The sequence below is a fragment of the Stenella coeruleoalba genome (assembly GCF_951394435.1).
Source record: "Stenella coeruleoalba genome assembly, chromosome: 11".
Lineage (NCBI taxonomy): Eukaryota > Metazoa > Chordata > Mammalia > Artiodactyla > Delphinidae > Stenella > Stenella coeruleoalba.
In genome coordinates this window covers 758,273-782,719 of record NC_137157.1, presented here as the reverse complement: position 1 = coordinate 782,719, position 24,447 = coordinate 758,273, and the positions used below count along the sequence as shown (strand labels likewise).

Here is a 24,447-nt window from a genome sequence, read left to right as displayed (position 1 = left end):
CTGGGCTGGCCGGGGGTGAGGACCGGAGCAGCCCCTGCTGTCCACCCATGCCCAGGCGGCAGGGAGGGTGGAGCTTGGAGACTCTGCAGGGTCAGAACCCCTGTCCAGGTGTCACCTCCCCACCCAGGCCCCTCTCTGAGATGAGGACAGCGTCAGAGGGGCTGCCGTAATGGGGTAGGGGTGCAGGGCCGCCAGCTCCAGCTGCGCCCTCTGTCCTGTGGGTCCTGTGCGCTCGTCCTGCCAGCATCCGCCGCGCACCCGCTGTGCTCCAGTGGCACCTCTGCCACCTGCCATAGCCACTTGCCAATTCTGAGAGCACGTGGAGACCAGCGGTTTTTCTCCTAACCAGACTAACCAACTGAAATACACCTCAGAAAGCGGCGGCTGTTTGCAGCGGAACTACTACAGGGTGTCTTGGAAGTAACCTGAAGAACCAACGAGACGCTACAGAGAAATGATGGTTCTATTACACGAGGCACAGAAGACGCAAGTAAATGGACGGACGTGCCCTGTCCACGCACGGAACAGCCTGAGGCAGCGCAGACTTCCACCTTCCCCGTCCTCCAAAATGCATACGGAAAAGGAAAGGCCATGAATACCTGAGGGAAAAGGAGAATGTGGGGGGCCTCCAACAGCATGTGGGATCACGGAAACGTGCTGCTGCAGGGGAGAGGCCAGCCCTGACTGGAGGTGTCTGGGTTGTTGGGGATGGAAGCAGCCCGACTCCCTCAGTGAGCAGTACACAGGTAGAACGGGTGGGCGTCGCTCAGAAACACTGGTGAGTCTTCAAAGGCACAGCGACCCCCGGACTTCCCTGGCGGTCCAGTGGCTAAGAGTCCGCGCTCCCAATGCAGGAAGCCCGGGCTCCATTCCTGGTGAGGGAACTGGATTCCGCGTGCATGCTGCAACTAAGACCCGGCGCAGCCTAAATAGATCCTCCTGGACCGGGGCTCGAACCCGTGTCCCCTGCATCGGCAGGCGGACTCTCAACACCTGCGCCACCAGGGAAGCCCCGGATGAATTACTGAGTGAAGTTGAAACTCCAGCTATGCTAAATATTTTACAAAGAGCACGTGTATATCCTATTACAGTGGGATGGGGACCTTTTATGAAAGAAGAAGAGGTGATACAGCGAGTCTTGCAGGCAGTCTGCATGAAGGTGGCAGCTGGGCTCTGCGCCAGAGACCGAACCTAGGAGGGTGCGAGAGGGGTGGTGCCTGAAGGTGGGCACGGGGGTGTCGGAGCGGAGGGGGTAAAGGTCAGGAAGATACGGGCACAGGCCGACCGGGAGAATGCCACTGACCAAGGCAAACGGATGGGGTGATGGGGAGGAGGTGCAGGGCTAGAGAGGCCGCGGGACCGCGTGGAGGTGACGCGGGGTGGGGGGGTGGGAGGGCACCGGGGCGACGGCTGCAGTGCACAGGCCGTGAGGAGACGCCCCGCAGCGTCCGCCGGCCGGCTGCCCTGCGTGGGGGGCGGCAGTCCCCCGTCTGCGTCCGCAGCAGCCCGGGTGGGTGGGAGCCTCAGCGCCCACGGTGGCGGCCAGGCTTCGGTAGAGAGCAGAGAGCGGGTGCGGGAGGCGGACGAGGAACCCCCCTCTCCGCGGGGCGGCTCCCGGACGCGGGGCTGGAAGACGGGGGACCAGGACGCGGCCGGCCCCACCGCAGCTCCGCCGCGTGCAGCCACCGCCGACCCTCGGGCGAGGGGAGCCCCCACTCGGCCTCCCCCTCCTCCCTGCCCTGAGGAAGAGGAAGAACCAGTCATTGTTCATTCATTTTATTTAAATATTTTTTGCCAAGTCATCACCGGCGCCGCATCTGCGTGCGGGGGTGGGGGGGCGGGGGGGCGGAGCCACGCCGCGCGTCGCCGCAGGTAAACAGCCCCCTCCCCGCGGCGGGACCGCAGCCGCCGCCCGCCGCTCGGGGCGGGGGTCCCGCCGCCGCCCCCGCCGGAAAGAAGCGCCGGGGCCGCGCCGTGGCTGCAGCCGAGGCGGGGGCGGCGGGCCCTGCGCCCCCCGCAGCCCGCACCGGCCCGGGCGGCCCGACCCCTGCCCCGGGGGGCGGCGGCGGAGCGCCCCCCGCCCCCACCGCGGGCCCCGCGCCCCGGGTCCCCCGCGCCCCCCATGCACCACCTCCTGGAGCCGTCCGCGGACATGGCGACGGCGCTGCTGGCCGGCGAGAAGCTGCGCGAGCTGATCCTGCCCGGCGCGCAGGACGACAAGGCGGGCGCCCTGGCCGCGCTGCTGCTGCAGCTCAAGCTGGAGCTGCCGTTCGATCGCGTGGTCACCATCGGCACCGTGCTGGTCCCCATCCTGCTCGTCACCCTGGTCTTCACCAAGAACTTCGCAGGTGAGGCCGGAGGCGCGCGGCGGGAGGGGCGCGTGCCCTCCCGGGCCACCCTCGCTGCGCCAGCCGCCGCCGCGGGCCTCCCCACTGGGGCCGGCCGTGTGGGCGGTGCCCCGGGGTCTCCCCGCAGACCCTCAACACTCCCCCACCCTTGCATGTGTCGCCGGTCGCTGGGGCTGCCTTCCTGACCCCTCTCTTCCGATGTATTGAATTTACCTTCCGTGGGCTCACACCTGGCGGACCCGGCGGTCCCAGGCATCAAGGAGATGTGGGGTCTGGTGTGGAAGAGGGGCGACCAGAAGGGGGAGTGGGCAGGGTCTGAGGGAAGGAGGAGTGGCCAGGTGGGGACCAAGAAAGGAAGTTACAGGTGATGGGGACAGTGGACACCAAAGCACGGCCTCTGGGCAGGGTTCTGGGGCGGGTGGTGGGATGAAGACCCTGAGAAGTGGGCAGATTCTGGTCGGTTGCTGTGGGGGGGCACTGGGAGCCTGGGCAGGTCTTGGGCAGGGGCCCCCCAGGGCAGGCAGGGCCTGGAGGAGCAGCAGGCACTGGTGGGCAGTGGACCCTCCTGGCCTCAGCAGCAGGCCCAGCGCCTGTGAGGCTGATGCAGGTAGAAGAAGAAATCGGACAAGGGCAGTGACCACGGCAGCGTGGACGGGATGAGAGGTTGAAGGTGCCGCCAACAGGCGTGGTCCTGATTAGATTCAGTGCATTTGGGGAGCACCTGAGGGCCTCCTAAGGAGAGGTGACCCAGGTGAGGCAGGAAGGAGGAGTGGGCTCCCGGGGCCCAAGGGTCCACACGCGGCAGGTGGGTGGGCGGCTGGAGACGGGAAACGGCCCCCCACGCAGGGTCTGGCTGGCAAGCGGTCTCAGGGCCCAGATGTCCAGGGAGGCCCCTTCGCAGCCCATCAGCCCGTGGCACGGAGGGCGACTCTCCCCTGAGGGACGTGGACAGGCTTCCTTGCACAAAGGACTCACCCGTTAGGGGTCCCTGTGACATGAGGGTGGACGTTGTCCAGGCTGCCTCATCCCACCCCCCGGGGGGGCACTCCCGGCCTCAGCACGCCCCCCAGGAGCCTGGGGGGGAAGTCAGGCTGTGCACAGGTGTCTCCTGGGGCAGCCTTGACAGATTAGCACAAACTTGTGGCTCCAAATGCTAGAGCCTTATCGGCTCACAGTGCAGAGGCCCGAAGTCCAAAATCCAGGTGTGGGCGGGCCATGCTCCCGAAGCCCCAGGCAGAGTCCCTCCTTGCCTCTCCAGTGCTGGAGGCGCCGCAGTCCTGCGCCCTCCTTGGCTTCATTGTGGCCGCATCACCTGATCTCTGCCTGCATTTTCACACCTCCTCCTGGGTGTCTGTCCAAATTTCCCTCCTCTTATGAGGACACCAGTCATTGGATTGGGGCCCCCTTGATCCAGCGTGACTCATCTCAACTTGATCACATCTGCAAAGACTCTTTCCAAACAAGGTCACATTCACAGGGACCAGGGCTTGGGGCTAGAACATCTTTTGGGGGAACAATCCTACCCACTCCAGATGCACACGGTGGGGTAGGCTGAGGACTCAGTCGCCGTCAGGCGACCTCCTGTGACAGGGCCCCCACCTTGATATCCTGCTGTGAACCAGCTTCCCCCATGTGGGGGGGCCTCAGCACCTCTGCATCCAGCCAGGCTGGGCTGCTGGGTCTCCCCGAGTGTGTCCTTCATCTCTGCTCCCGGCGGTGCCCTTGGTCTCCCTGTGCCGCCTGCCCTTTCACACCCACCTGCGTGTGTCTGGGGCACTCCTGGGCCCGATGCTGGTCGGGAGGGGCCCGGTGCCTCCCTAGCGAGGGCGAGGCAGGCCTTCTGAGCCAGGGCAGGCGGGTGCCGGTCCTGCGGCCCAGCACCCCGCGACCCAAAATCCACTCGGTGGAGCATGTCTGGCGCGTGGGGCCCAGGTCTGCCCCATGGTAATCCTGTTCCAGGTCACAGAGCAAATGGGGAGCGGCGGTGGCTTCACGAGCTCTCCCGCTGCTGAGTGACTGAGGCCGCGCAGTCCCCTTGCTCCCACCGCGGTTCGGGGCAGTGGCGGCTGCCTCTCCTGCTCTCCTGGATCAGGGTCCGTCTACCTGGTGCTCCTCCCAGAGCTCAGAATCGTCCCCGGGTCCCTTCTCCAGATGTGAGGACAGTAGGGGACCACTGCAGTGGACCAAAGAGGGGCAAGAGGAAGCAAGGTCAGAAGCTCTGACCCTCAAGGGACGCTGGAGGCCCCTCCAGCTGCATCCCCCACCCCCAGACAGGAGCACACCCTACCCGTCCCCTCAGCACTGGGTCGCCATCCATCTTCAGGTTCCGAGCCCAGAGTATGTCCTGCCACTGCTGGAAGGATCCACGTCCCATCCACCGGAGCCCGGCTCAGCTCGAGGGGACCCGGCGCTCACCCCCACCAGCCCACCCAGCGCCCAGATCCTCACCTGGTGCCCTGGCGCAGGGGGCGGGGGTCCGACGTGTCTGCCTGTTGGTGACACGTGGGCAAGCACGTGCTGGCCGTTGGGCTCATGGTGAGGAGCCGGCCCGGCGGGGACCTCCCTGGACGCCGGGGCCTGTGCGCATCCCCAGGCTGGAGGGTGGCAGGTGGCGGGAAGGCCCCGGTGGCTCCACAGACACCCGCGCTGTGCAGACCCGTTCGGTGGTGGATGGAGGGTCAGCCAGGCGCGCGGCCAACAGAGAGGATGGCGGGGGAGCGGGGCATTGAAGGGCTACCGGCTTCTCCAGATGTTATGTGGGCCCTGGGAAGGGGGGACCAACAGCTGCTTTTTCCTAAACTGGCCAAACGCAGGCAGACCTCGTTTTATTGTGCTTCGCAGATATTGCGTTTCTCACGATTTGAAGGTTTGTGACCACCCTGCGACGAGCAGGTCTCCTGGTGCCATTTCCCAACAGCATTTGCTCAGTTCGTGTCTCTGCGCCATATTTTGGTAATTCTCACAATATTTCAAGCTTTTTCCTTATTAATACATTTGTTACGGTGACCTGTGAGCAGTGATCTTTGATATTACTATTGCGAAAAGATTACGACTCGCTGAAGGCTCGGACGGTGGATAGCATTTTTTAGCAATAAAGTATTTTTAATTAAGGTACGTACGTTGGTTTTTAGACATACGTGCAGCGTGTAGACATAGACCACAGTGGAGTATAACCAGTGCTTTCATACGCGCTGGGGGAGAAAAGAATTTGTGTGACTTGCTTCGTTGTGATCTTTGCTTTAGCGCTGGCGTCTGGAACCAAACCCTCGACATCTCCGAGATGCCTGTAACGGGTGTGCCTCTTCTACCCTCAGTCAGGCAGGGTCTCCAAAGGAACTGGGGCGCTTGCGCTGGGAGGGGACGCTGTCGAGGGCTGGGCTTGGCCTGGGGACCGGGAGCAGCCCCGGGATTGCAAGCGAATTCGGAATCGCACACGCGGCTCCTTCCCCGAAGCGCCTCGCAAGCCCTGGCTGCTGCTCTGGCTCAATGTTCTCCACGGCACCGCAGTCGGCCCCGCGCGCTCCACGACGGGGTCTCTGGGAGCACCTGGGGCCGCGAGGGCCCTGGCCCCGGTGTCCTCTCGGGGCATAGCCAGGGGCGCTCGGGTCCGGAGTCCACACAGTGCCATCCTCAGGAAAGGTGCCCTGGGTGAGCTGGCTGGGTCTGCGGGTCCCCGTCGGACACCCGTGCTGGCACCGCAGTGTTTGAGCGCCCGGTGCCCAGGCCCCTTGGCTCAGCGGTCGCCCTCACCCCCAACCAGAGTCCGGCCCAGCACCCAGGCCCCTGCAGCTCAAGTCAGGACATGCGGCCACAGCTCTTCCAGGCCAGGGTCACTGCACACGTGTGTCCTGAGGCACCGGCATGACACATCCGGTCTCTGCTAGGCTGTTGGACCTGCTTTGCAGGTCAGGGAAAGACAGAGACCCCGGTGTAGAGCCCGAGAGGCCCTGGAGCTGGGCCTCTCCTGAGCCAGGGCTCATCCCTCCTCCCCTCCCAGCAGCCAGGGGGCGGTGGCAGACGGGAGAGGATGTGGGGACCCATGGGGGCCCTGCTTCCATCCACGGGTGACCCAGCTCCCCTGTGCCTGCAGCACTCACGGCCAGAGGACAGGCCCCCTCCGTGCCCCAGAGCCGCGGCACCCTCCCAGTTCCCCTGGGGCCTGGACCAGGGCCCTGGGGGTCCCAGGGACCTCTCCCCGCCATCCTTTTCCCCCAGAGGAGAGCGTCTGCCCTTCCGTGGCCTGGAGTTGGCTGTGAGGACAAAAAGCAAGTGAATAAAATGCTGTCTTCTCAACCACGAGGGGGGATCCTGTGCCTTTTCCACGTTCTCTGAGCCCAACTCACCGCTAGGCCCCAAACCCGTGTCCTCGTCAGGGGCCTCGGGCTGTGGGTGCCAGCGTTTCCTGACCCAGCGCCATCCTCGGCCAAGCCCGTCCCTCGTGCGCCCACGGCACAGCCTCCTCACGGAGCCCCTGGCCTCGCCACCACAGCCGAGCAGAGCTCACCGCCCGTCACTCCTGCCCCCAGCCCTCCGTGACTCCCCAGTGCCTGCCACGTGGAGCCCCAGGTCCTGCTGCCGTGGCCGTTGGACCACACCACCTGGAACGAGCTGCGGGCCCCACCCCGGTGACCCTGAGGCCCGCCTCAAGCCCCCCTCAACCCTCAGGGTGGTGCGGGGCTGCCACGCTGGCGGCAATGGCGGGGGCTCTGCGTATGTAAGAGGCCAGGTGACCTCCGTGCACTGGGACCGAAGACACTTGCGGGGTCTCCGTGCCCAGATGTGTAGCTGGCCCCCTCGGCCCCTGCGAGGCCCCAGCAGTGACCTCAAAGGCCGGCCTTAACGTGGGGCAGGCCTTGGGAGGGGCCTGCACAGACAGACAGACAGACAGGTGCGTTGGTCCCCGCTGCTTCCTGGTCTCAAGCCTCGTGGGGTGAGGGCCGTAAGCTGGAGCGGAGGGAGACTCGGCGGACCCGCCCTGGGGGCCGTTCTTCGGGGCGCGAGGGAGGGTCCAGGCTAGGGCGGGCTGGCATGTATGCTAGCTGTGGTCGGGCTGGGGGCAGTGACCTCCTGTCAGGGGGACGCTGCGCTCTGGGCGGGCGCCCGGGCTCTGCCACTTGCAAGAGGGCACATGTGCCCAGCCTGTGGTGACAAGGACTGGAGCCTGGCCTGACAGCCGAGTGGCCCCGCCTTCAGGGGCCGTGAACGGTGACGCCTGCCCTGAGCACGGCTCCGAGCCGGCCAAGCTCTTCCCTCTGAGAAGCATTGAACGGGAGGCCCAGCTGGAGGGCGGGGGGGGGGGGGGGGGGGGGGCAGGGACAGCGTCCCACGTTCTCCGCTGTTGGTTGGCACCTGTCCTTACCTGGGGGCAGACAGCTCAGTGACGACCGTTTTTCCTGCGTGACATTGTGGGCTGGGTGGTGAATCCTTCCTGTCGGATCCCCGGGGTGGCTGCCCCTGCCCACCCAGTGTCCGGGGACCCCAGGCCTGCCCTTCCCCAGGACAGTGGGTCTTGGGGGGACACTCCTCAACTCTCAAGAGCAGGCAGGGCCACTTTTGCTGTTCCTTAGATGTGCCACCGTAACCGGCTCTGGGTAGGTAGGACCCGGCCAAGACACCTGCCCTTCTCAAGATGGAGCCCGTGGCAGTGCCAGGCTGGGGGCTGGTCCAGCTGTGCCACTGGAAGAGAAGCCCCAGCTGAGTGGTGTGGCCTGTGCCGCCCTCTCCAGGACTCGTCCCTGTGTGCACATGGGGACGTTATGGCACTCGAAGGGGGGCCTGAGGTTCCAAGTGCAGGTCGGCCCCCCAGGGCGGGGTGGGCACGGCCGTACCCTCCACCTCCAACCCACCTCTGTCTGTGCCACAGCTGACTGCAGTACGTGGGGGGCAGGGTACCCGGGGGGAGACCCACGCCACCACGCTGAGATGTGCGGAAGGGGGCTCAGCGCGGGGCAGGCGGGAGGGGTCCGATGCCCGGCTCGCCCCCAGCCCCCTCTCCTCTCTGCCCCCAGAGGAGCCCATTTACTGCTACACGCCGCACAACTTCACCCGCGACCAGGCGCTGTACGCCCGCGGCTACTGCTGGACGGAGCTGCGGGACGCGCTGCCCGGCGTGGACGCCAGCCTGTGGCCGTCGCTGTTTGAGCACAAGCTGCTGCCCTACTCGCTGCTGGCCTTCGCGGCCATCATGTACGTGCCCGCGCTGGGCTGGGAGTTCCTGGCGTCCACGCGCCTCACCTCCGAGCTCAACTTCCTGCTGCAGGAGATCGACAACTGCTACCACAGGGCTGCCGAGGGCCGCGCGCCCAAGATCGAGAAGCAGATCCAATCCAAGGGGCCCGGCATCACGGAGCGCGAGCGGCGTGAGATCATCGAGAACGCGGAGAAGGAGAAGAGCCCGGAGCAGAACCTGTTCGAGAAGTACCTGGAGCGCCGCGGCCGCAGCAACTTCCTGGCCAAACTCTACCTGGCGCGGCACCTGCTCATCCTGCTGCTCAGCGTGGCGCCCATCTCCTACCTGTGCACCTACTACGCCACCCAGAAGCAGAATGAGTTCACCTGCGCGCTGGGCGCGGCCCCGGGTGGCGGCCCGGCCGTGCGTGTCACCTGCAAGCTGCCATCTGTGCAGCTGCAGCGCATCGTGGCGGGCGTGGACATCGTGCTGCTCTGCTCCATGAACCTCATCATCCTCGTCAACCTCATCCACCTCTTCATCTTCCGCAAGAGCAACTTCATCTTCGACAAGCTGCACAAGGTGGGCATCAAGACCCGCCGGCAGTGGCGCCGCTCGCAGTTCTGCGACATCAACATCCTGGCCATGTTCTGCAACGAGAACCGCGACCACATCAAGTCGCTCAACCGGCTGGACTTCATTACCAACGAGAGCGACCTCATGTACGACAACGTGGTGCGGCAGCTGCTGGCCGCGCTTGCGCAGTCCAACCACGACGCCACGCCCACCGTGCGCGACGAGGGCGTGCAGACCGTGGACCCCAGCGCCAACCCCGCCGAGCCCGAGGGCGCCGCTGAGCCGCCCGTGGTCAAGCGGCCCCGCAAGAAGATGAAGTGGATCCCCACCAGCAACCCGCTGCCCCAGCCCTTCAAGGAGCCTCTGGCCATCATGCGCGTGGAGAACAGCAAGGCCGAGAAGCCCAAGCCCGTGCGCCGCAAGACGGCCACCGACACACTGATTGCGCCGCTGCTGGACGCGGGCGCACGCGCCGCGCACCATTATAAGGGTGGCGGGGGCGACACGGGCCCGCCCCCCGACAAGAAGCATGCCCGCCACTTCTCCCTGGACGTGCATCCCTACATCCTGGGCACCAAGAAGTCCAAGGCCGAGGCCATGCCTGCCGCCCTGCCAGCCTCCCGGAGCCAGGAAGGGGGCTTCCTGTCCCAGGCAGAGGAGTGTGGGCTGGGCCTGACCGCGGCACCCACCACAGGTAGGGATGGGCAGGGCTGGAGGGGTGTGAAAGGGGTTAAGGACTGAACCAGCTGGGTGGAAGCAGGGGGTGGGCAGGGGAGCCAGCTGCCGGGGTGACGACAGGTGGGACCCTCACTCGAGGGCCCTGTGAAGCACACGGGATGAAGGGCTGGCGGGGACACACGGTAAGGTTGCTCGGCACCTGAAGAAGGTTCTGGAAACGGGCGCTGTGTTCCTGGGGCGGCCAGAGCCCCTCCAGGCCGGCCGCTGTGTGCGGGAGCTTCAGAGCCTGAGCGGGCCAGGCGGGAGGAGCGGGGAGGCAGCGGGTGGGGAGAGGGGCCTGCAGAGGCTCTGTGCTCTGGGCTGTTTGCAGATGCACCGCTCCCCGCAGAGCCAGCCCGGGCCGCGCTGCCCTCAGGGGGCCCGTTTCACATCTGCTCGCCCTCCGCCGCCCCCGCCACGGCCCCTCTGTCGCCAGCCAGCCTGGGCAAGCCTGACCCCCTCGCCGTCCTGAGCCGCAACGCCACCCGCCCGCTGCTGCACATCAGCACCCTGTATGAGGCACGGGAGGAGGAGGACGCGGCCCCCCGCGCGCCCCCGGATGTGGGCAGCCTCCTCACCATCCCTCCCCCACAGCAGATCCTCATTGCCACCTTTGAGGAGACAAGGACAGCAGTGAGTGCTGTGGAGTTCTGAGGGGACAGGGCTGCCCAGGCCGTCGCAGGCCCCCCTGCATGACCGCAGTGCGCCACTGCCCCCAGCGCCCCCGTGGACGCGGCCTCTGCTTCGCCCGGCACCGCCCACACCCTGGCCTCCTGTGCGCATGCCACGGGGCTCAGCACCTCGCCTCCCCGGCCCCTCAGATGGCACCGTCGGGGCGCTGGCTGGGCCAGGGGCTGGCCGCGACCCCCGTCGAGCCCGTGGCCAGAAAGGCCCAGAGCCACCCCCCGCCCCCTGCATCAGGCGCTCGGCTGTGAAATGAAGAATTTATTTTTTTAGTTGATTTTGTCTTAGGCCTGGGACGCTGGCCCATGAGGGGCCGGGCAGTGGCAGGACAACTCAGGAGGGAGCTGGGGGTGGTGGCACGTCAGGGCTGCCCCCTGCAGGGACCGGGAGCCCTCGGTGGGAGGGGCCCCCCTCCAGTCAAAGGTCAACGTGCACTTTCTCCTCGTATCCCGACAAACCTGTACTTTATTTTACTATGATTACTGTAACTAGCGAGTATATTTATTACCAGGAGGCTTCAGACGCATTCAAAACAAAGGATGTCGTGTGTGTGAGTGTGGGAGCGTGCAGAAGAGAGAGCGAGGGCGCCAGCGTGCCAGTGGGTGTGTGCGTTAGCGGTAAGCGTGCGAGTGTGTGCGTGAGTGCGCACGGGTGAAGCTGGGCGAGGGCGCCAGCATGCCAGCGAGGGCAGGAATCCAACGCAATAACCACGTCCCTCCAAGGCCATCAGCACCCCCCCGCCCGAGGGTCCACGACGCTTCCGTGGGAGCCCAGGGCCGGCGCTGGGCGGGGCCATCCCTATTACCTCAGCCACGGCGACAACGTGACAGTATTAACAAGGTAGCACCGAGCATATCAATAAAGATTATTCTGATACCCCTGAGTCCTGAGTGGTCCATCCTGCCGGAGGCCTGTGGTCCAACTGAGGCCTCCTGTGTCCAGGGCCTCCACCCAACCTGCACGGGGTGGAGGTGCTGGGGGCAGGGGGGGGCAGCAGGGCCGTGGGAGGCGCCCCGATGCCCTCCAGGTCGCCTGGGGGCCCTGCTGCATCCACAGCTGAACGAGAACACACAGTCCTCGTGCGGCTGACACACCGTGGTCTCCAGCTAACGTGCGTGCATGCTGGGCCGCGGGGTGATTCACACAGACTCAGTGGAGATGGAGTGTGCGCTCCCAGGAAGCCGGCCCCCCCATCAGACGCTTGAGGGCAGGGGCTGCCAGGTACACTTGGGGGGAATAGCAAGAACTGGCAGGACTCAGGAGGGCTTCCTGGAAGGGGTGCCCCTGATGTGCTCTGGAGGTGTTCATGTCATGGGGATCGCAGGCGCGGGGGTGCTTTCCTCACCAGGTCCAGATGCAGGTGGGGCTGAGGCTGGCCCCGGGCGTGCACCAGGGAGTCACACACCCCATAGGTCACAGCAGGAGACCCCGAGGGTCTGAAGAGAGGCTCCTTGGAGGCAGGTAGCTGGGGCAGCTGGGCCAGAAACCCCTGGGGGCTAGACCAGGTGGGCTGCGGGCCTCAATCACAAGGGGGCTCAGGCGAGACCGGGGTGGGACCACCTGCTGCACCGTGTGGAGGCCTGACTGGTCTGGCCTCCTCGAAGCCCCTCCGCAGGCCCCTCCCTGGAGCAGCCCTGAGCTGGGCAGGCTGGGCTTCCCGGGAGTGCAGCCGATCCGTCATCCAGGGCTGCGTCCCAACTTGGGTGTTTCTGTTTTTGTTTTTCATAAATTTATTTCTTTTCGGCTGCGTGTGGGCTTCCTCTGGTTGCGGTGCGCGGGCTTCTCGTTGCAGTGGCTTCTCTTGTTGCGGAGCACGGGCTCTGGGCGCGCGGGCTCAGTAGTTGTGGCATGCGGGCTCTATAGAGCACAGGCTCAGTAGTTGTGGTGCACAGGCTTAGCTGCTCCGCGGCATGTGGGATCTTCCCGGACCAGGGCTTGAACCCGTGTCCCCTGCACTGGCAGGCGGATTCTGAACCACTGCGCCACCAGGGAAGTCCCCCAACTTGGGTTTTAGATGTAGGTTTTTATCATCACTCAGGCATGGTGAAGCCAAGAGATCAGGAGACGACTGCCACTGCAAAGACAGTTTATCACAGGTCCCAAGAGGAGGGGGCCCCAGGGCCGGTCAGGAGGCAGGGAGAGGGGACACGTGGGCAGGAGCCTTCACTGGGTTTCCGCAGGGAGAGAGGTGAGGCAGGGTGAGCAGGCTCAGGACCGGCCAGCGTGAATAATCTCGGTGCGCTCAGGGCGGAGGGGCTGCCCCTAGTCGTCGGTGCCTGGCCCAGATGATTGGGGCAGGCAGAGGGTGGCCCCGAGGACATAGTGCACCTCATGGAGGAGGGATGATCTGGGGCTGTGGATGGCTGGTTTGCTTGTGAAACTGTTTGCTGTCTCTAGGAATTGGCTGACTCTGGGAGTGGCAGTCTCTCCAGGGTCAGCGCGGCCCCAGATGGCAAAACGGTACAATTCATACCCCCTGTTCCCAGAAAGCACTCACCCTCGGCCAGGTCAGGACACTCTCCCCAGCCCAGCATCCCAGGTCATATGGCCAGCTGCCTCCTGGGCTGGCCCTCACCATTTCCACTCATCTGGGGAAGGGACCCCACAGGACCCAGGCAGGCTGACCAGGTCCTGCAGGGTGGGATGAGCCCCTGGCCCCTCGGTCCCACATGGGCAGCCAGCTCCGTGGTGGTGGTGAGCCAGGCACTGGGGCCAAGGTGACCCTGCAGGGGTAGGGGCTGCTGTGCCCACCCAGGAGTCCAGTTCCCACTCACCTCAGGCAGCAGTGTTTGCCACGGGCCCCCCGGCAATCCCTGAGCAGGGCTGGAGCCCAGACCGGCTCTCCACCCCTGCCCATGCACACTCAGGGGCTCTGCTCAGAGTGGAGACATTCCCAGAGACCTGCGGGGCGCGCTGCCTGTCCGTGCGCTGAGTCCACAGTAGTTCCTCATGCACACGTGTCCAGGTGGGGCTAAGGCACACCAGCCACTGAGCCCCACCCCGCCCCGGTCTCTGTCTTCGGCGGGACTGCTGTGCCCAGCCCTGCCCCCCGAGCCAAGGCCCAGCAGGACATTTCAGGCCAGTCTCCTCCAGAGGTCTGTTCCTTGGTGTGTGAACTGACCCACTGCCCTGGGGAACAGAAGGGAGGCAGCGTCCCACAGAAGCAGACCTCTTCCTGCAGATGCCAGGGATGCCACCTTGCCCGGAGGGGGCAGAGGGCGCACCGTGGGCATCAGCATTCCTTTGACACACCCTCCACCTGCCTCCTTGCTCCTTCCCTCCAGCCCCGGGCAGGGCAGGTGGAGGTGCCTTCCCTCTCCCAAGAGGAGGGGCTGTGGGAGAAGCTCAGACCCCACCCCAGACAGCCAGGCCTGGAACCCAGGCCTCTCTCCATCACACAGCCCAGCATGGACATCTCAGCCAGACTGGCTCTAGGTCCTGGGGCAAGTGCCTCGAGGGGACAACATTGCGCTCACTCCAGCTCTCTTGTGTGGGTGGCCAAGGTGGGGGGCGGGCAGAAGCGATCTGTGCCAGCACAAAGGAGATGAACAATAGGAACCAGACAGAGAGGGCAGGACAGGGGTCCTGGACCACGAGACGGGCAGATAAACGTCAACCCAGAGCCTCTCGCGTAACAGAGCCCCGCCTGCCGACAGGAGCCTGCCCTGCATGAGACTGGACGGGGCATCACCTCCCACGTCAGCCAGCCTGCAGGAGGGCCACCCCCAGACTCAGAATGTGGGAACCCGGACCCTGTGCGGGACAGAAGGGCTGGGCCAGCACCCCCTTCCTGGAACCTGAGGGGAAGCCCGGCGCCCAGCTCGGACCGCTGGTGGGCCGGCCCGGCAGGCCCAGACCAGGCCCGGGCCAGACGGGGCTATCCCTCACCCCGGGGCCCCGCCCCCACCCTGTGCCCCCCCCCCCCCGCCTCCAGCCGTCCCACCGCCCCCGCCCGCGCCTCCCCGGACCCCAGCCGCCACGCCGAGGGGTGGCCCAGGTGCTCACATGGGTGCAATCCACGACCCGAACTCTCTGCTCCTCGCGTTGCACTATCGCTGACCCCTTCGGGCGGGATTGACGGTTCTGTATCATAGCAGGCCATATGAACGTCAACCCCCTTTTACTGACCGGGAGATGCGGCCAGAGAACTTTGGAGCGCTTCGCAACGCCGCCCCAGTCGGGTGGCAGGCCTGGGACTCGAACCCGGGTTCTTAGACGCCGCTTGAGTCCTCGAATCCCGACGCTGGAGGCGGGGAGGGGAGGGGCGGGGCTTTCTCGCGCGCGGCCTTCTGGGAAGTGAAGTCCGCGGCTGCTCGCGCGCGGCCCCCTGGGAACTGTAGTCCACGGGCTCGGGACAGGCTCGCTGCAAGGGCGGGCCGAAGGCGCGCGGAACTACACTTCCCGGCATGCCGCGCTCCGCCCGGCCCTCCGGCCCCGGCCCGTCCGGCCGGCCCGCCCCGCGGCCGCGGTCCGCCCCGTCTGGTGGAGCGACGAGCCGCATGGAGGCCGGCTGAGGAGCGCCGCCCCGCCTTGGTACGCCGCGCGGCACGGGCCTGGGGCGGGGGGCGGCGCGCGGGGGCCCCGGCGGGTCGAGGTCAGCCCGCGGTCCAGGTCGGATGCTGCCCCGCATCGGGCCGGGCCCAGCCAGCTCCCAAGCGTGAGGTCTTGGGCCGGAAGGATCAGCCCCGACCTCCGAGGAGTGCGCGCGGGGCCGGAGTCGACCGCGAGGGTCGCGAGGGTTCGAGGGCTCGGATGGTGCAGGCCGGAGGCGGGGCCGGGGGGCGGGGCCCGGAGTCGGGGGTCGGGGCCGGGGGCGGGGTCGGCCGGAGTCGGGGGCGGGGGACCGGGCGTGAGGGGCAGGGTCCCCTCCTCCCCAGACGGCGGCGGCAGGGTCTCAGTGGAGACCCTGGGTCCTTCTGCGTGCCGGAGGCCTCTGCCCTTCAAGCCGAGCAAGCAGAGCTGCCATATGGGCAAAGGAGACCAAACTTCCGAGGCCTTGTAGGTCTTTACTTACCGTGTTTCTGTGAAGAGCTATATTGATACATAACTTACATGCCACAAAGCCCCAGAGTTCACGTATGCGTGTTTGTGAAAACTGTCCCGAGAAAGGAAAGCAAAGCGCACCCTTCAGCGAGGAGCTCGCTCAGAAGTCCTCGGCTGACTTTGGGCGTCAGGGCAGCCTCATCAGGAGATTGATGGTTTCCAGGCTGAATACTCCTGGCTTTCGGGGTCCCCTGGAGAGGAAGATGTCCGGGCCACCAGCTCGGCGCGCTCCTGTGCAGGCTCCACTCTCCCTGGGCCTCTCCCTTTTGCCGCTGTTGCCCCCCTTGCGTGGCTGGGAGGGAGCCCTGACCTTGGGGCCCCTGGTCAGCCTTACAGGATGGTGGTGATGTTGCAGCCAGGAGAGGGCCTGGCACGGTGGGCGGGCAGGCCCCTACACAGCACCCTGCAGTGGAGGTCAGTGTGGGGACCCAGCACTGGGTAGAGTCCGCGTTCCAAGAGGGTTGGCCGGGTGTGGTAGGCCTCCGGCTCAGGTGTGAGTTGGCATGTGCCCTCTGCCCCCATCCTGCCCTCAGCCACACCTCCATAAAGCAGAGCCTGCCAGACCCAGGAGGGTCTCCGGTGGCCAAGGTGCCCAGACTTCAGACGTGGGGATGGATGTAGGGGGTCAGGGCTTTGGCCCGCACCCTGCTGCCTCCCAGGTCTCCAGCCCGCTCGTCTGTCCAGTTTGGAACCCTTGGCTTTGTGAGCAGGCCTAGTGGGTTGGTTGGGAGATGTTTTTTCTGGGAACTCCATCTGGTGCTGGTCAGCTCTTGGTCTGGGAGGCAGTTTCTGGCTTCCTAATTTTTAGAGGGATGAACGAGAGAGCATGGCTGTCTCAGTCTGCTCTGCAATCATGACAACACACCACTGAAGGGGGCTTAACGGTTTTCTCACAGTTCTGGAGACGGAAGAGTCAAGATCAAGGGGCTGGCTGATTTGGTAGCTGGTGAGGGGTCTTTCTTCCTGGCCTCCAGACAGCTGCCTTCTCACTGTATCCTCACCGGGCAGCTCTCCCGGGTCTCTTCCCAGGAAGGCTCTGATCCCATCCTGGGGCACAGCCTCATGACCTCACCCAACCCTCACCATCTCTCAAAGTCCCCGCCTCCCAATTTCACCCCCACTGGGGTTAGGGCTTCAAACTATGAGGGGACACAATTCAGTCCATAGCCGTCCCTGGAAGGGGACAGCTGCCTGGACTGGGCAGGCGGGAGCCCGTGGCCTGCCACGCAGCCTGCACTGTCCGGTGTCCTCAAGTCTGTCCTGCCAGGGGCACCCAGCAAACCGTTTCCTACGCTAACACCCCATCCAACAAGAGCACCTTGACACGTTCCCTGGGGGTCCCTAATGCAAGTGGGGCTCTCCCTGCCCTGTGAGCAGGTGCATTCTCTGGTGAACCCGACAAGATAGGTCCTCACGGGGGTCAGGGGTTCCCTCGGATTTGGAGTTCGTTTTCCTAGAAGCGCGTGGGTGGCGCTGTCATCTGCGTGGAGCCAGATAAGGGTGGGGTCCCTCTCTGTGGACGAGTCTCCTGAAACCAAGTGGCTGGTTCTCTTCATGCCCCAGCAGAGGGAAGCTGAGGTGACATCTCAGTGTGGCACGCCTCGTGCTGCTCGTGGGTGGCTGGGTGGCTGTTCTAACCACCTCGGCCCTAAAGGCAGGAGCTAAGAGCCTGGCGAGTTGGAACGACTTGCCCAAGGCCGTGCCGCACCAAGCAGCAGCCTGAGATCTGGCCGACCCTGTGGCCGTCCCCCGCGGGACAGGTGCTGGCAGCCGCCTAGAGGGCTGGCCTCTGGTGGCCAGGCTCAGGAGGCCTTTCCCGCCACTGAGCCTGATGCCTCCCCGGGCGGTGCTCCGTGGACAGTCCGGCTCAGCAGTGACGCCTGTTGTGGGGGTGAGCACCGGAATCGGGCAGAAGGGTCTCCTTTGTGCCGGGCTCCCCAGGGTCTCGGCGTTGGTGGCCGCGGCGTGGCCAGGTTGCTGGGCGGAAGCCTGGTTCCGGGCTCCCTGGGGCTGTGCTGGCTATGGGAGCTGGGCGCTGGAGACTGGGTTTACGAGGGGGCACGTCGATCTCCCCGCGAGGTGTTAGCCTGGGGTCGCTGGTCGCTGCAGCCTGTGGTGGTGTGATGAGCAGCCAGGACCCGTCGTCCAGAGATTTTGTGGCCAGAAACACAGCCTGCGGGTGTGGGAGGTGGAGGCCGGGCCCAGGGTTCTATGGCGTTGGGCCCTTTGCTCCCCTCCCGTAAATGTTTAGAGAGGCTCGGATCGCAGCCGTAAATACTTGAAAATGCACCATGGTGAGCGGGGCTGCCTAGGGGTGGAGGGATTGATGACCCACTGAACTTACTGATACATCCTACAAGGGTAGCAGCAGGGGCCCTGGCGGAGGTTGCAGGAAACCAGGATATTGGGAAGTGTGTGCATGTGATAACATCAGAGACGCTTCTCAGAATCACAGGCTCTTGGCCCTGAAGGGGCCTCGGTGGCCTTCCTGCCTGACCCCTCCCAGGCCAGGCACCCACCCCAGCGAGCTCGAGGGGACCTGGGTCCTGGTGCTGCGGTTGGTGGCCCAGCCATCTCGGGGCTCGAGGCTCGTCTGCCCCCTGGGGACAGAGTGAGTCTGGCCTGGCCTGGCCAGGCCAAGTGCAGGGAGGGCAAGGGCAGGGCCGACCCAGACCTGTGACCCCCACCCCTGTGGGAGGGAGGCTGAGGCCTCGGTGGCCCTCCTCTTACCGCCTGTCACGTAGGCTTCCCAGGACAGCACTGGACGCTCCCTTGAGAAGTTTCTCTAGTACTTTGGCAGCCTTGTGTGAAGCGGGCCGGGGGGATGCTCTCCTGGGCTCGGGAACCTGAGAGGCAGGCGGGCCCCAGCCCGGCAGCACACGCAGCTTCCTGTTTCTATTTCGGTCGGTGCCTTGCATCAGTGGAGCGCCTTCGTCTGTGAAGTGGGAAGGAGGCGGCCCTGGGAGTGGTGAGGCCGGGTGAGCCGCCGCCCCTGGGGACCGGGCGCCCCCGTGCTGCGGCTCCTTCCCCGATGGCGGGGCGCCCGGGGGCCCAGGCCGGGCTCAGACCCCAGAGCCGGCTCCCCTGCCCCGTGCGGAGGCCCACGGCTCTGCCTGCCGCCCTTCTCCGCTGGCAGGCCTGCCCCCTTCTGGTCCTGAGCCAGTTTCTCTTCCAGACCCTTCCCCCAACCTCATTTCTTCCAGAAAGCACAGCCGTCCTCGTCCTCAGGATGGGCTGCCCCTGCGCTGAGCCACCTGCCCGAGCCTGTCCTGCCGGCCGCAGGCGAGGAAGCGGAGCTCCAAGCAGGCTGGGAACAGAGCCCGGGTTAGGGCTGGGCTCAGGGTCACGGGTACGAGGGGGAAGGAACTTGACCTAGCGTCGTGTTTATTTATTATTTGTTTTTCCTCTTTGTTGTGAAAGTGCAACAGTGAAACTGACAGGCGCCCCGGGGGTGTCCCACTGCCCGCATGGGGCCTCCCGGCATGTCCCGTCGGTTCACATGTGACAGACACGGACTCTAAAAACCCACGATACGGCGCCCACGACTGAAACCAAATTAGACTCGTTCCTCACGGGACGGCCTCCAGTCATCTGTCAGGTTCTCCCGCGGGTGCCAAGCCCCGTGTCCTTTGGCGGCCAGACCCCGGCTCTAAACTCAGAGCTGGAACCGGAGGCTCTGTCAGACTCTGGTTTGAGTTTCCGGCAGGACCTTGGGAGGTTCGGGTGAAGTCCGTGTGGCGGATGTCCAGGACACCGTGTCCCAGGCCCAGCAGGGATCTTCCCTCTGCTGAGAACAGCCTTGCTGGGCTCCTGCACCCCGTCTCCCCTCCGGAAGGGACAGCGCAAGCGGCTGCCACGTGACCTCGGGGGCTCGGCTCCTAGCTCAGCTTCTTCGAGTTTGTGCCTCTTTTCTCCAACCAGAAGAAGTCTCGGTTCTCAGTGACGACGGCACACCTGTGCTGTTCGCCATCCCTCCCCCTGCCCTTCCTGAGTCTGTGCCGATGCCTGTGTGATGCTGCTGGTGACACGTATTGTCGCCACATGTGGCTCCTGAAAGCGAGGCTGCAGCCGCACCGCCTTCCGCGCCAGCCCAGCACACAGGTTCCCTTCTGCCGCCTGGTTTTGTCTTTTTAGGGAATTTTATAAATTGTGTTGTATTCCAAAGTCAAACAGGAGGCCCCCAGGTCTGGCCGGCTGCCCCCGGAGGTAACCCCCTGCTGGGCGAGCGGGGGGCCGGGCGGCACATCCTGCTCTCGGGCGACTCAGGCTCGCCGCCCGGGTGTCCCCAGCCTGCTCTCAGCCCCGCACCGCAGATCCCGAGATCACCTGTGCCCGGGGCCGAGGTCCTGCCCACGGATCATTCCCAATGGACGCAGCACCACGGGGCACTGACCCCCGTGCCCGGCCCCGGGGCTCCAGGTGAGGACGCGGCTCCTGTGTTTCCTCAGGCTTCACTCGTCGGTGCTGGGAGCCACCGCCCGCCATGGAGGGGCAGGACGAACAGCCCCTTCGCGAGGTCAGAGCCCTGGGCCGGGGGGCCAGAGGGCGGGGGCGGGGGCCGGGGCGGCCCCGTGGAGAGTGGGGCTCCCCCCGTGAGGCTCCCTGGGGTCCCTCTGGCCTCTGTGCAGAGAAGCCCCTCACTGGTCTTCCTGGGATGTTGCTAGTCAGCTGAGGGCCCGGGGCAGGGCGCCCTGAGGGCGGGCCGCCTGTGAGGGGATTGTCTGGGGGACACAGCCGACAGGCTCTGGGGCTTGGTGGGGCAGCCGCATGAGTCCCGGCAGGCCCCGGAGAGGCGAGCACCGCCACTCGAACGCTCCCCTTCCCTCCGCAGGCCAGCACAGAGCCCATCGTGACTTCAGGGGGTTCGGAGGTGGTGCCCAGGGTGCTCCCCGGAGAGCCCCAGAACCTGTGTGCGTGCTCCCTGGGTCGCCGTGCCGGGCGGGAGGGGCTTGGGCTGGGTGATCTCCAGAGCCTGTGGTGGACCAGGGGCCCCGGCCCACCCTGGGGGGTGGCAGGGGGGCTTCTTGGGCGCGAGCAGGGCTGTGGCAGGAGCCCCCTCCTCAGGTGCGGAGGCCGGGTGCCCTGCACAGCCCCACCCCGTCCTGGGCCCCTCGGCGGCCTGGGGGCTCCCCTTGGCGTGGGGCCTGGCCGCACATCCTGGTGAGCAAGTACCAGTGGCTCGAGGCCCGGAGAGGCCCCCACGTGCGTCCGCGTTCCGCGGGGCAGCACGCACCCCCGTCCCTGCGCCCCGGAGGCCCAGGCTGCCCGTGTGGGAGGATGGCCCCAAGCCAGGCCTTGCTGTCCCTGCAGCCGACGTGGACGCTTTCCACCTGCTCCTGGAGATGAAGCTGAAGAGGCGGCAAGAGCGGCCCAACCTGCCGCGCACGGTGACCGAGCTGGTGGCCGAGGACGGGAGCCGCGTGTACGTGGTGGGCACGGCCCACTTCAGCGACGACAGCAAGAAAGACGTGGCGAAGGTGAGGCCCGTGAGCCGCCACTGCTGCTGCGGCAGGACGCGCAGACCCGGGCCGTCCCTCCCGCCGTAGTTACTTCCGGCACCGAGCTGTCTCCACGGCGGCTGAGCGGCGGTGGGGTCGACCTGGGGGTGGGCCTCCGGGTCCGGCGTGGCTCTGCCCGTGGGGCCCGCGGTGAGCTGGCATGTCCGTCGCAGACCATCCGGGAGGTGCAGCCCGACGTGGTGGTGGTCGAGCTGTGCCAGTACCGCGTGTCCATGCTGAAGATGGACGAGCGCACACTGCTGCGCGAGGCCAAGGAGATCAGCCTGGAGAAGCTGCAGCAGGCCGTCAGGCAGGTGCGCGTGCCCGCCCCGTGGGGACCCTGGCCCGAGGGACAGTGAGGAGAGGCGGCTGGGGCCCCAACCCCAAGGCAGGAGCTGGTCAGGGACCCTGAGGGCCCCGGAGTGTGCTGGCAGGTCACCAGGGGCGGGGGTGGGGCCTCAGCGTGTCATGTGGCCCAGAGCTGCGACCCCACTGTGCCTCGCGCAGGGGCTCTGGACCCAGGACCCAAGTCCACTCACACTGACAGGTGCCCCAGGGGGGATGTGGGCAGAGGAGCTGGGGGTCTGGCCTGGAGGGGTGAGGGGGGAAAGGGGGCACCCGTGGGGCAGAGGCCAGGCAGCCGGTCTGAGACTGCACGGCCTGCGGTGGGCCTGCTCTGGGAAGGTCGTCTGAAGGGCCGGGAGGGGCCTCTGAGCGTGCACCGTGGGTGAGGCGCCCACCATGAGGCCCTGCTGGACGTCAGCGTGGCCCTCGCTCCTCCCCAGAGCACAGGGCAGGCCTCCCGCAGGGCCGCAGGCACCTCATGCTCTGCCGCGCGCCGGCTGACCGGGCCTCTCCCTGCAGAACGGGGTCATGTCGGGACTCATGCAGATGCTGCTGCTGAAGGTGTCCGCCCACATCACTGAGCAGCTGGGCATGGCCCCTGGCGGCGAGTTCCGGGAGGCTTTCAAGGAGGTGGGCCCGGGCCCGGCCGGGGGGCGGAGGGGGCTCGGCGCTTGGGAGCTGTCCGGGGCCCGAGGCTCCCCCGCCAACACCCAGCCTCTGCCCAGGCCAGCAAGGTGCCTTTCTGCAAGTTCCACCTGGGCGACCGGCCTATCCCCGTCACCTTCAAGAGGGCCATCGCCGCCCTCTCTTTCTGGCAGAAGATCAAGCTGGCCTGGGGCCTGTGTTTCCTGTCGGACCCTATCAGGTAGGGCCCCTCGGCCTCCCGGCCCGGGAATGGTGACCAGTGGCCTGAGATACCCACAGAGCACTTGGTCCACACCTGGCCTGGCTCAGACCGCCACACGGCACACGCCTCTCATTCCTGGGCGGAGCCTCCTCTCAAAGGGCCTCCCCAGCCCTTCCTCCTGCCAGGATCCCAGACAGAAGGTGCGAGGTCCCCGCCCTGGGTCAGCCGTCCCTCGGGCTGGCAGCACGCCCTTCTCCCCCAGCAAGGATGACGTGGAGCGGTGCAAGCAGAAGGACCTGCTGGAGCAGATGATGGCCGAGATGATCGGCGAGTTCCCCGACCTGCACCGCACCATCGTGTCTGAGCGGGACATCTATCTGACCTACATGCTGAGGCAGGCGGCCCGGCGCCTGGAGCTGCCCCGTGCCTCTGACGGTGAGGATGGGCTGCGGGGTAGTCGCTGGGGACCTGCCAGGGCCAGTCGGGTGGGCGGTGCTGATGCGTCTCTCTCCCCTGCAGCCGAGCCCAGGAAGTGCGTCCCCTCCGTGGTGGTGGGCGTCGTGGGCATGGGCCACGTCCCCGGCATCGAGAAGAACTGGACCACCGACCTCAACATCCAGGAGATAATGACGTGAGTGCCGCCCACCCAGCCCTCCGTCCCGCCCCACCCCACCCACGTGGAGCCGGGCTGGGGGCTGGGGGATCGTGCGTCCCCAGCCAGGCCCAGCCCGCCCTCCCTTCCCCAGCGTCCCCCCGCCGTCCGTCTGCGGCAGAGTGTCCTGGCTGGCCGCGAAGGCCGCCTTCCTGGGCCTCCTGGGCTACGGCCTGTACTGGATGGGGCGCCGTGCCAGCAGCCTGGTCTTGTCACTGCCCGCCGCCCAGTACTGCCTGCAGAGGGCCTCCGAGGCCTGGCCGCACAAGTAGGAAGGACAGAGGGAGCCACCACGTCCGTCCAGGGGGCTGCCCGCGGCTGCTCCTGTGACACGGCCGAGGGGCACGGGGGGCCGGCCCCCTGAGGAGCTCCTGGGTGCCACCCCCCATGGGGGTCCGGCCTAGCCTCACCTGCCCTCTCCCAACCCGCCCAAATAAAGAATTATTTCACTGTCTGAGCTCGGGCTTCCCAGCAGCCCCCCTCCACCCCCTCCCTGCGGCCGCTGGGAAGTTCACCGGCCCGGGATGAGCTGGCGGGGGAGGGGTGAGGTGCGGTGGGCCGCAGCCGGCCAGCCCCTACCTCACTGTGCCTTCTCTCCGCGTCGCAGGCGGCGCTTCGCGGGGGTGCCGGGCCAGCACGCGGGGAAGGGCAGCTTGGCCCGTGCAGCCCTTCGCGTGGCTCCTTGGCGGCCCCGGGTGAGCGCCAGCAACGGCTGTGCCTACAGAGGTTGTGCGTTTCTGGCTTTTAAAAGTGTCTGAAACTTTTCTACTCAGGTATTTTTAACTTAAAACAAACCGAAGCAAATGTCAGGAAATACTAGCCTTAAATCTGGTTGGGACCAAGAGAACATCTTTCTCTTGGAGTCTTGGTCCCAGGAAGACAGGGGTGTGGCAAGGGTCAGTTTCGGCCATGGGCAGCCAGGCTGGCCTCCAACCGCTGCCCGTCCAGCTGCCCCCGTGGTCTACCTCCAGCTGTGGGGGCTGCAGGGCCGCCGCCCTCTCGGGGTGGAGCCTGCCTGGCCCGCAGGCAGTTGAACCTGCTTCCTGTGCAGCTAGTGGTGGGACCTGGGGGTCACCCCGACCCTCAGTGGATGGCTGGCAGCGATCCACCAGGCCCGCCAGTTTGCACAGGAACCGCATTGGGTGCAGCTGGGCCCAAGGTCGAGCTGGCCCCATACAGCACTTGACCCCGGTCACTACCTGTTTGCGTCGTGTCCTGGTCACCTGTTTTCGACATAGCATCTGTGCATCCCGTCAGGGGCCCAGGGCCACGTTTGGTTGTGTCTGTGTTGACTCAGTGTCTAAATCAGGTGAAAGCCATGGCCACAATCTGGCCCGAGGAGCCTTGGGCTGGGCCATGTCCTTGTCATTCACACGCTCGTGTACACGTCCCTTAGAGACTGAAATAAAATCTAATTTTGGAAGCCTGCTTTGTGAAATGTGCGGGAATGGGACTCAAGTGACAGGGAGGGTGGGGAAGGGCATCAGGATGTTGGTGGTACCACCCATCCCTTGTGGACCCCTGCCCTCCCTTCTAGTCCGCACCCTGGGGCTCCCCTCCCTGCCCAG

General features: G+C 66.0%; 2 protein-coding genes across 13 annotated transcripts; both read left to right on the top strand.

The window, feature by feature from the left end:
* The first annotated feature begins 1,345 nt into the window (after positions 1-1,345).
* Positions 1,346-11,560, top strand: PANX2 (pannexin 2). Of its 2 annotated transcripts, none has more exons than XM_079937117.1 (3): positions 1,346-2,348; positions 8,357-9,787; positions 10,160-11,560. In XM_079937117.1, exons 1-3 carry the CDS (start codon positions 2,123-2,125, stop codon positions 10,462-10,464), a joined length of 1,962 nt encoding a protein of 653 aa, XP_079793243.1. In that variant the 5' UTR covers positions 1,346-2,122; the 3' UTR covers positions 10,465-11,560. The 2 variants fall into 2 exon arrangements, with proteins under 2 accessions (XP_079793243.1, XP_079793242.1); XM_079937116.1 differs by having other exon boundaries at positions 10,142-11,560.
* Positions 11,561-14,661: 3,101 nt separating this feature from the next.
* On the top strand, positions 14,662-24,447 carry TRABD (TraB domain containing). Of its 11 annotated transcripts, XM_079937127.1 has the most exons (10): positions 14,695-15,027; positions 19,986-20,053; positions 20,369-20,447; positions 20,848-21,014; positions 21,209-21,349; positions 21,900-22,010; positions 22,106-22,245; positions 22,490-22,662; positions 22,747-22,858; positions 22,974-24,447. In XM_079937127.1, the coding sequence occupies exons 2-10, from the start codon at positions 20,021-20,023 to the stop codon at positions 23,149-23,151; spliced, it is 1,134 nt and encodes a 377-aa protein (XP_079793253.1). In that variant the 5' UTR covers positions 14,695-15,027; positions 19,986-20,020; the 3' UTR covers positions 23,152-24,447. The 11 variants fall into 11 exon arrangements, 10 of the variants coding, with proteins under 10 accessions (XP_079793248.1, XP_079793253.1, XP_079793250.1 ...); XM_079937122.1 differs by having other exon boundaries at positions 14,662-15,027; positions 21,900-22,858; XM_079937124.1 differs by lacking the exon at positions 14,695-15,027 and adding an exon at positions 15,607-18,886 and having other exon boundaries at positions 21,900-22,858.